At 38.0% G+C, this 11,314-nt stretch overlaps 1 protein-coding gene across 1 annotated transcript in view; it reads right to left on the reverse strand.

Annotated features, from left to right (window-relative positions):
• Window positions 1-11,314, reverse strand: part of CA10 (carbonic anhydrase 10 (inactive)) — a 563,265-nt gene that overhangs the window by 108,261 nt on the left and 443,690 nt on the right. Inside the window, exon 4 of the mRNA XM_024755257.1 lies at window positions 338-523. Within this exon, the coding sequence (XP_024611025.1) occupies window positions 338-523 (186 nt within the window). The remainder of the gene's footprint in view (window positions 1-337; window positions 524-11,314) is intronic.

Raw genomic sequence — 11,314 nt, forward strand, 5'->3', positions numbered from 1 at the left:
ATAGATAGGTGTAAATGAAGATGTACATGTAAGGTGAGGGTTTAGGGTTGAAATAATGATCTGGCGATATCTTAGGGGATTAGTCACAATAGAGCTGTCTCTCAATGTCTCAGGAGGAAATACCAAGTTTCACTGTGGTCTTCCCTGGAAAACACTGGAAGCTCATTATAAACTTCTATGTCAACTTGCAAAAGACAGATGGAGAAAGGAGGCACAGACCTTCTTATTTCATAGATACAAGAGCAGTCTTTCCATCTGTCATCACACCTTGGATATAAATAAGCACCAAATCTTATTAATTGGCACTTACCCGTAGTACTTCAATAACCTCACATACCTCCCCAGAGAAGGCTTGTCCGTTGAGGAGGTGCTCTGACCCTTGGCTATCCTCACTACCAAAGTGTAGCCGGACCTCCTCCAGCCGGTGGCTGTATGTCATGGGCCCTCCTGATACATTGACCAAGTGCTCCTTGTCCAGACGCAGGGACACATGTCTTCCAGTGTTGTACATGGTCCCACTAACCTGCAAGGCAATGAGCAACAGGTCAAACAAGGCTCTTCTCCTTCCATTTCTCACAATTTCTCACTCAACCCAGCATGGTGCTTAGACCAATGCCTTTTGCTTCCTTTTGATAGGAAGACACTAGGCTAATTCCACCTGTGGAGTAGGGAGTGACAGCCTCCCCAGAGAGCATTTCTGCCCTACCTGGCATCTATGGTACTTTCTGTGAGTCATAAGCCACATTATGATTTAGGAATCTGAGGTAGGAACTCAAAGGAAACCTCATCAACTGTGACTAATATTTTGGACATTGCACTTATAAAGAATTAACTTGTCTTCTTACCATAAATATTTGGAATGTAAAGATGCTGCAAAAGTTAAAATCTCAGGTGTGAGAAATTGGAGAAAGCAGTTAGTAAGGATGAGATGCTACAAAGGCCAAAAGAGAGACAAGTAAGCTAAACTGAGTGAATAGGAGCAAACCTTAGGGGGAGACTGAGGCTTAGGTTTGTAGTCTCAAGCATTCAGTATGGTGTGTCTTGGTTTAGGTCCTTCTCTAACTCCTGCAACCAGACACTGCAAAGAGTCAGAGCTCTGATACTTTCTTGCAGTTTGTGGCCTCAGTGCTAAGCTAAAGAGATTCATATAAGCTTCCCATTTCACAGACTCCCTATTCCATCTTGCTTCAGCCCCTGCCAGCTGAACCTTACTGCTTGGGGTTTCTTTCCCTCCTTTTCTCTTGAACTTGATGCTCAGCTTCATTTTGTTGATTATGACCTTAGCACTTCTAAACACTTGATTCTAGAACACTGATTCCTACCTGTGAGTCTATTGCCTTAGTCTTCTGGGTTGACTTAGCTCTAGGAGGAGATTGAAAACTTAAGGGAGATTTTGAGTGGGTCTGGATGGAATGCTTCTGGGCTATGGGTTGCTGAGCTACTTGGATTTTCTGCCTGCTTACTCTGACTCCTTTGGGCCCAGCCCTAGGGATTCTTTAAGGCAGTGGTCCCCAAAATTTTGGCACCAGGGACTGGTTTCGTGGAAGACAATTTTTCCCACGGACTGGGGGTGTGAATGTTTCAGGATGATTCAAGTGCATTACATTTATCGTGCAGTTTATTTTTATTATTATTACATTGTAATATATAATGAAATAATTATAGAACTAACCATAATGCAGAATCAGTGGGAGTCCTGAGCTTGTTTTCACTTACCACTCACAGATAGGGTTTTGATATGAGTCTGCAAGCAATTGATTTATTATGGTCCCTGTGCAATCAAACCTCTCTACTAATGATAATCTGTATTTGCAAACACTCCCCAGAGCTAGCATCACTGCCTCAGCTCTACCTCAGATCATCAGGCATTAGATTCTCATAAGGAGTGCACAACCTAGATCCCTCACATGTGCAGTTCACAGTAGGGTTTGCACTCCTATGAGAATCTAATGCAGTGCTGATCTGACAGGAGGCAGAGCTCAGGTAATGTGAGCTCAGGTAATGTGAGTGATGGGGAGCAGCTGTAAATACAGATGAAGCTTTGCTCGCTCGCCTGCTGCTCACCTCCAGTTCTGCAGCCTGGTTCCTAACAGGACACAGACTGGTACCGGTCCATGGCCCGGGGGTTGGGGACCCATGCTTTAAGGGATTCATGTAACTTCTGACAACTTCATTAGATATGGTTTTCATATATTTGCTCTATAGCGTTAACCTTACCCACCCTTCCACCTTTCTGGTACTAGTCTTGTGAATGATCAGTTAGTTTAGTTCTGTAGATTTCTCACTGTGACAGAGACAGCATTGCTTACCAAAATACTCCACTGACTCACTATAGCACCATTTTGCTATAAGGTGGAGCCCATGTGCTGCTGTTGGCCATGGTCTGTGAGGGGACATGACAAATGAAACAGTGAAAAGCTTATGTAAGATTCTCGTCTCTTTCTTCCACTGCTTCATCAATCAAGGGGCAATGTGGAAAGCTGTAAATGTGGTATAGCTACAAGATGGAGGCTGTGTCAGCCTGAGTCGCTGGCAGATTATGTGCAGATTGCAAAAATGGCTAGAATTCTTCCACTCCTTTTAACTACACTACTTACAATGTGACCTTGTAGCTGTTCCTATCAAGATAGGGCCGTCTGTTGCTCCACCCCTTGAATCTGTACTGGCCTTGTCACTCGCTTTGGCCAATATGTAGTGGATACAACATGCTTATTCTGAGAGTAGGCCTCTAGAGGACTTGCACATGTCTTTACTCCTTTTTGGAAACTCGAGACCACCATGCAAACAAGCCTGGGCTAGCCTGCTGGAGGATGATCCAGAGTGAGGAGAACCATCCCAGGAGAAGCCATCCTAGGCTGGCCATTCCATGACTGATCCACCAGTTGACTGTCTTAGTCTGGCCTGGACCAGAAGAATTTCCCACAGACCATAGCTTCCCATATACTGGGGAGCTAAAAATTTGGTTGTTTTCAGTCCCTAAGCTTTGAGATAGTTTGTTATAGAGCAAAAACTAACTGATATACACGAAGTCAATCATCTTCTCTGTCATGTGACTGTGGAACTATCAACAGAAACTCTGGACAGTCTTTGTTGAGTAGCTGAACTAGAAAGTCACTTGGGGCTCAGACAGTTAGTCTGTTAATCAGCTGGAAAGTCATACCAGAACAAGAGAAGAAAGCAGCAGATATGCCAAGAGTGACCGAGGAAACCATGCAGAGAGAGAATTAGAATATGTACTTCACCTTCAGAAACCCTTTGTATCTCTTTGTTCCAGTTCCTTCATGAGGCCTGGGCTGTACTTTCTCTGATACTTTACATCTTACAAAGGGATTTATTTTTTCTTAAATTATCTATTCCTTGCAACCAAATGATCCCTATCAAAGACTCTATGCCTGTTCTCCAGTCTCAAATAAATGTGTATTTAGTCAGTCTGACATAATGAGAGTTTGTTTTCTTTTCTTGTCCCAATTTATGACTTTCTTTGCAGTAAAATGATAGAGATAGATTTGTGTTTGACACTGCATTCATCTTTAAGCAAAATTTATTTTTTCTACTTATTAAGATAATATACAGGTATTATACATGGGTAGGAAGACCCAGAAAAGCTCAATGAAACAAAAGTTAGCCAAAATTCTACAGTAAACCAATAATCACCACTAATATTTTGGTGTATAACTTTTCACACTCATAACCATATATATCTATATTTTAATTGTATCATTTTATATGTGTGATAATAAATGCTTTTCACATACAAGGGCATATGATTTTATATATATATATTATTATATATAATAATGTAATATATATAAATTTATATATTTAATATATTATACACAGCACACATATAATATATTTAATATATTTGTTACATATTTATACATTTATATATATATAGTAAATATATATTATTTTTAGTCACATGAATATTTCTAGGTTATTAACTGTTCTTTTGCAATATCACTTTGAAATAGCTTCATAATATTCCACTGTAAACATATATGACTTATTATTGAATCTTTACAGCCCTTTCACTTTTTCACTATTGTTAAAAAATATTGCAATGAGATATAGAGAGCAAACTAGTGGTTACCAGTGGGGAGCGGGAAGGAGGGAGGAGCAATTTAGGCATAGTAGAAAAAAAGGGTTAACATGGGATTATATGAAATCATCTTTGTCAAACTTTTGAAAATTGTAAAGCACTACACAATTTAAAGAACTTTTCACTCAATAAAAAAAAATACTGCAGTGAACATCCTTATGGATAAACATTTTTACGAGTGCAGATATTTCATTAGGCAAACTCTGGGTCAGACTGTGTACACATTATCACAGTGCTTATTATTTAACGCAAAATCCATTTGCTGTGGAGTGTAGATCCCACAGAGCAGGGCTGGATCTCAAATTCTCTTCAAATTGCATTAATTCAACAAGCAACATCCATGGGCCCCTATAGTATGCAAGGCTGCATAACAGGAGCTGCTTCAAATTCTTATAGGATATGTGCTCTGTTCCAATGAGCAAGTATATCAGGCTTCCCCATACTTCTAAAAATCCTCTCAATGTGTCTGTCTAATGTTCCTAAGAAAATTGTTGCCCATTGAAGCAAGGCAGGGACCATGTCCTATGCTTGTCTGCATTTTCTACAATGGCACACAGTAGAGAGAAGAATAAAGGACTCTTGAGTCAAAAGATTCCCAGTCTGCCTCTTGGTGACCTTGAGTAGTTCAGTTAATTACTTGAAGCCTCAGTTTTCTTAACTGTAAAATGCAGATAAGACAATTTCTCCTATGAAAATGAGGGATAAAAAACTATAAGGCTTATAGAGAATGAATATGAGAATGATAGAGATAAATCCCCCCTTATCAGCAATTACTTATTGATTCCACTTACATGAAGTCCTAGAGTAGTCAAAATCATAAAGATAGAAAGTAGAACGGTAGTTGCCAGGGGTGGGGTGCAGAGAGGAATGGGAGTTATTGTTTAATGGGCATAGAGTTACAGTTTTGCAAGATGAAAAAAATTCTGGAGATGGACGGTGGTTGTACTTAATACTGCTGAACTGTGTAAGTAAAAATGGTTAAGATGTGTACTTTACACACATAAAAATTGGAAAAAATTCCCTCATGAGTTTGTTGTGAGAATTAATACATTTAATGGTCAAACATTTTCATTCTTTTTCTTCATTTACTTTTGAAAATGGGTGCCTAGCTGACCTTGGAGGACCTGTGTTGATCTTACCCACTTCCCATAGTCCAGTGGAATATAGTGTTGCTTTCTAAAAGTCACAATGAAGAACTTTTACCGACTTCTGCATTGTGATGATTCACTTGTCTCTCATTTTGGATTTTAAAGCTCCAGTTGTGGGAAGCATCCAAGATCATTTTGAAGGCCATGAAGCAAACATGAAACCAGGGTAATCAGGAATAAACCAGTGTGCTTTCTAGTTCTTCCACTCCATACTTCCATACTCCTTCTACTTCCATGGCTCTATCTTCATTCATTCATCTGACTGTGTGCTAGGAGCTGAGGATAGTGTGGTGAGTAAAACCAGGCATGGTCCCTGTCCTCATGGAGCTTACAATCTCCATTATGAAGACAACAGAGTGGGAGAAGGAAGTTATGGGGAATCCATATGAAATTCTACCATTTCCATATGTGTTCTCACAATCAGAGGCAACATACCTATTCCCCCACCCTTCTCCCAGACATTGAAATAACATTAATTTATATTAATCAAAAAAAGCTGTGTAACCAGGGTATGGTTTGTTGCACTTTAATTTTTTTTAAAAAAGGCTTGACAATATTATGTATGATATCTGATGGTACACCTGCACTGAAGTAATTAACACTGCAGCAGCGTCATTTTACCTGTAATGCTAATTACAGTGTTTCCAATGAACTACTTTGGTGTGCAGCATGTTGGAAAAAGTTGTATTATGTAGACCAGGAAACAGAACTGAATGGAGACGATGAAGCTTCAGGGGATATCCAGGTTGCCTATGGCTGCCTCACACTTGTCCTTTTTGTTTTATTTTAATTCACTACAAAATGAGATGAGAGATATGATACCCATGTAAGTGAGAGAAGTAAGAGTGGTCTGTGAATGCTCAGTGACTTGTCTAGAATCATACAGCTAGCAGTTGTGGCAAACCCAGGTCTCCTGATTCCAAGTCTAATGATTTTTTTTCCGCCCCCACGGAAAATAATTTTGTTCATTGGTTTTCATTTATTTTAACATCTTTATTGGAGTATAATTGTTTTACAATGGTGTGTTAGTTTCTGTTTCATAACAAAGTGAATCAGCTATACATATACATATATCCTCAAATTTCCTCCCTCTTGCTTCTCCCTCCCACCCTCCCTATCCCACCCCTCTAGGTGGTCACAAAGCACTACCGAGCTGATCTCCCTGTGCTATGCGGCTGTTTCCCATTAGCTATCTATTTTACATTTGGTAGTATATATAAGTCCATGCCACTCTCTCACTTTGTCCCAGCTTACCCATCACCCTCCCTGTGTCTTCAAGTCAATTCTCTATTTATTCCTGTCCTGCCTCTAGGTTCTTCATAACTATTTTTTTTTCATATATGTGTTAGGATACAGTATTTGTTTTTCTCTTTCTGACTTACTTCACTCTGTATGACAGATTCTGGGTCCATCCACCTCACTAAAAATAACTCAATTTCATTTCTTTTTATGGCTAAGTAATATTCCATTGTATATATGTGACACATTTTCTTTATCCATTCATCTGTCGATGGACACTTAGGTTGTTTCCATGTCCTGGCTATTGTAAATAGAGATGCAAAGAACATTTTGCTACATGACTCTTTTTGAATTATGGTTTTCTCAGGGTATATGCCCAGTAGTGGGATTGCTGGGTCATAAGGTAGTTTTATTTTTAGTTTTTTAAGGAACCATCATACTGTTCTCCAGAGTGGCTGCATCAGTTTACATTCCCACCAACAGTGCAAAAAGGTTCCCTTTTCTCCACACCCTCTGAAGCAATTATTGTTTGTAGATTTTTTGATGATGACCATTCTGACAGGTGAGAGGTGATACCTCATTGTAGTTTTCATTTGCATTTCTCAAATGATTAGTGATGTTGAGCAATCTTTCATGTGTTTGTTGGCAATCTATATATCTTCTTTAGAGAAATGTCTGTTACTAATTGCTTTAGGTGTAAGGTTAGGTGTTTTGTTTTAGATTTTTCTTGTTTCTTGAGGAAGGATTGTACTGCTATAAACTTCCCACTTAGAACTGCTTTTGCTGCATTTCATAAGTTTTAGTTTGTCATGTTTTCAATTGTCATTTGTTTCTAGGTATTTTCTGATTTCCTCTTTGATTTCTTCACTGATCTCTTGGTTATTAAGTAGTGTATTTTTTAGCCTCTATGTATTTTTATTTTTTGCAGATTTTTTCCAGTAATTGATATCTAGTCTCAAAGTGTTGTGGTCAGAAAAGACACTTGATACAATTTCATTCTTTTAAATTTTACCAAGACTTGATTTGTGAGCCAAGACATGATCTGTCCTGCAGGATGTTTCATGAGCACTTGAGAAGAAAGCATATTCTGTTGTTTTTGGATGGAATGTCCTATAAATATCAATTAAGTCTACCTTGTTTAATGTATCATTTAAAGATTGTGTTTCCTGGGGCTTCCCTGATGGCGCAGTGGTTGAGAGTCTGCCTGCCGATGCAGGGGACACGGGTTTGTGCCCTGGTCTGGGAATATCCCACATGCCGCAGAGCAGCTGGGCCCATGAGCCATGGCTGCTGAGCCTGCACATCCAGATCCTGTGCTCCGCAATGGGAGAGGCCACAACAGTGAGAGGCCCGCATAGTGCAAACAAAACAAAACAAAACAAACAAACAAACAAAAAAGCTTGTGTTTCCTTATTTATTTTCATTTTGGATGATCTGTCAACTGGTGAACGTGGGGTTTTAAAGTCCCCTACTATGATTTTGTTACTGTAGATTTCCCCTTTTATGGCTGTTAGCATTTGCCTTATGTATTGAGGTGCTCCTATTTTGGGTGCATAAATGTTTATAATTGTTATATGTTCTTCTTGGATTGATCCCTTGATCATTATGTAGTGTCCTTCTTTGTCTCTTGTAACAGTCTTTGTTTTAAAGTCTATTTTGTATGGTATGAGAATTGCTACCCCAGCTTTCTCTTGATTTCCATTTGCATGGAATATCTTTTTCTATCCCCTCACTTTCAGTCTGTATGTGTCCCTAGGTCTGAAATGGGTCTCTTGTAGACAGCATATATATGATTCTGGTTTTTCTATCCATTCAGCCAGTCTATGTCTTTTGGTTGGAGCATTTAATCTATTTACATTTAAGGTCATCATCAATATGTGTGTTCCTATTACCATTTTCTTAATTGTTTGGGGTTTGTTATTGTAGGTCTTTTCCTTCTCTTGTGTTTCCTGCCTAGAGAAGTTCCTTTAACATTTGTTGTAAAGCTGGTTTGGTGATGCTGAATTCTCTAAGCTTTTGCTTGTCTGTAAAGCTTTTAATTTCTCCATCAAATCTGAATGAGATCCTTGCTGGGTAGAGTAATCTTGGTTGTAGGTTTTTCCAGTTCATCACTTTAAATATGGCCTGCCACTTCCTTCTGGCTTGCAGAGTTTCTGCTGAAAGATCAGCTGTTAACCTTATGGGGATTCCTTTGTGTGCTATTTGTTGTTTTTCCCTTGTTGTTTTGAATATTTTTTCTTTGTATTTAATTTTTGATAGTTTGATTAATATGTGTCTTGGCCTGTTTCTCCTTGGATTTATCCTATATCAGATATACATTATTACAAACTGGCTCTCCTTCCATATGATTGACATTTGGAGAACAATTTTAGTATTACTGACTTTTTAAATTATATAATATAGAAAAAAAAATATATATCTATACTATATAATTACATATATCAACCTGTTATGTGTGGTGTCAACACAACTGGTTAGAAGCTGTTTGAACAAGATGTAGTAAAGAAATAAAATGGGATTTGAAGGTAAATTTGATGGTTAATTTTATGTGTTAACTTGTCTCAGCCATGGTGCCTGGATAATTGATCAAACATTATTTTGGATATTTCTGTGAGGGTAGTTTTGTATGAGATAAACGTTTAATTCAGTGAGCTTTGAATAAAGCAGAGTTCCCCTCATAATATGGGTGGGCCTCATTCAGTCAGTTGCAAATCTGAATAGAACAAAAAGAATGGCCTCTGCAGAGCAAGAAGTAATTCTGCAGTAATTGACGTTAGGACCTGAACTATAGTATCAACTGTTTCTTGGATCTCCAGCCTGCCAGCACACCCTACAGATTACGGACGTTCAGCCTCCATAATCAAATGAGCCAATTCCTTAAATAAATCTCTTTCTACATGTATATACTCATTGTATTAATTCTGTGTCTCTGGAGAACCCTGACTAATATAAGTAATCCCAAGCACTCTGGGGGGTTACTAGGCTATCAACTCATATTTGAAGAAAGCATTGTTAGGTAATTGGTTGTGCAATCAAATAATTCCCAGTGGCTAAAAGTACAGGCTTTAGAGTCAGAGGCATGGGGGATCAAGCCCTGGCTCCCTCATTCATGGGATGCTTGCCTGAAGCATGTGACAAAAGCTAAAATTAAGAAAATTGAAACTGTATCAAGTATTTTTTCTGACCACAACACTTTGAGACTAGATATCAATGACAGGAAAATATATGTAAAAAATACAAACACATGGAGGCTAAAGAATACACTACTTAATAAACAAGAGATCAGTGAAGAAATCAAAGAGGAAATCAGAAAATACCTAGAAACAAATGACAATGAAAACACAATGACCCAAAACCTATGGGATGCAGCAAAAGCAGTTCTAAGAGGGAAGTTTATATCAATACAATCCTTCCTCAAGAAACAAGAAACATCTAAAATAAAAAACCTAACCTTACACCTAAAGCAATTAGAGAATGAAGAATAGAAAAAAACCCAAAGTTACCAGAAGGAAAGAAATCATAAAGATCACTGCAGAAATAAATGAAAAATAAATAAAGGAAAGAATAACAAAGATCAATAAAACTAAAAGCTGGTTCTTTGAGAAGATAAACAAAATTGAAAAACCATTAGCCAGACTCATCAAGAAAAAAAGGTAGAAGACTCAAATCAATACAATTAGAAATGAAAAAGGAGAAGGAACAACTGACACTGCAGAAATATAAAGGATGATGAGAGATTACTACAAGCAACTATATGCCAATAAAATGGAAAACTTGGAAGAAATGGACACAGTCTTAGAAAAGCACAACCATCCAAGACTGAACCAGGAAGAAATAGAAAATAAAAACAGACCAATCACAAGCACTGAAATTGGAACTGTGATTAAAAATCTTCCAACAAACAAAAGCCCAGGACCACTACCCAAAGAAATCTACAGATTCAGTGTAATCTGTATCAAACTACCAATGGCATTTTTCACAGGACTAGAACAAAAAACACTCACGATTTTTATAGAAACACAAAAGACCCTGAGTAGCCAAAGCAATCTTGAGATAGAAAAATGGAGTTTGAGGAATCAGGGTCCCTGAAGTCAGACTATACTACAAAGCTACAGTAATCAAGACAGTATGGTACTGGCACAAAAACAGAAATATAGATCAATGGAACAGGATAGAAAGCCCAGACATAAACCCAGGCACTTATGGTCACCTTATCTTTGATAAAGGAGGGAAGAATATACAGTGGAGAGAAGACAGTCTCTTCAGTAAGTGGTGCAGGGAAAACTGGACATGTACATGTAAAATAATGAAATTACAACACTCCCTAACACCATACACAAAACTAAACTCAAAATAGATTAAAGACCTAAATGTAACGCCAGACACTATCAAACCCTTAGAGGAAAACATAGGCAGAACACTCTATGACATAAATCACAGCAAGAACCTTTCTGACCCACCTCCTAGAGAAATGGAAATAAAAACAAAAATAAACAAATTGTACCAAATGAAACTTAAAAGCTTTTGCACAGCAGAGGAAACCATAAACAAGACGAAAAGACAACCCTCTGAATGGGAGAAAATATTTACAAATTAAGCAACTGACAAAGGATTAATCTCCAAAATTTATAAGCAGCTCAAAGCAGCTCATGCAGCTCAATATCAAAAAAACAAACAACTCAATCCAAAAATGGGCAGAAGATCTAAATAGACATTTCTCCAAATAAGATATATGGATTGCCAACAAACACATGAAAGAATGCTCAACCTCATTAATCATTAGAGAAATGCAAATCAAAACTACAATGAGATATCATCTCACACC

This window comes from Neophocaena asiaeorientalis, unplaced genomic scaffold (assembly GCF_003031525.2).
Source record: "Neophocaena asiaeorientalis asiaeorientalis breed wild unplaced genomic scaffold, Neophocaena_asiaeorientalis_V1.1 scaffold311, whole genome shotgun sequence".
Taxonomy (NCBI): domain Eukaryota; kingdom Metazoa; phylum Chordata; class Mammalia; order Artiodactyla; family Phocoenidae; genus Neophocaena; species Neophocaena asiaeorientalis.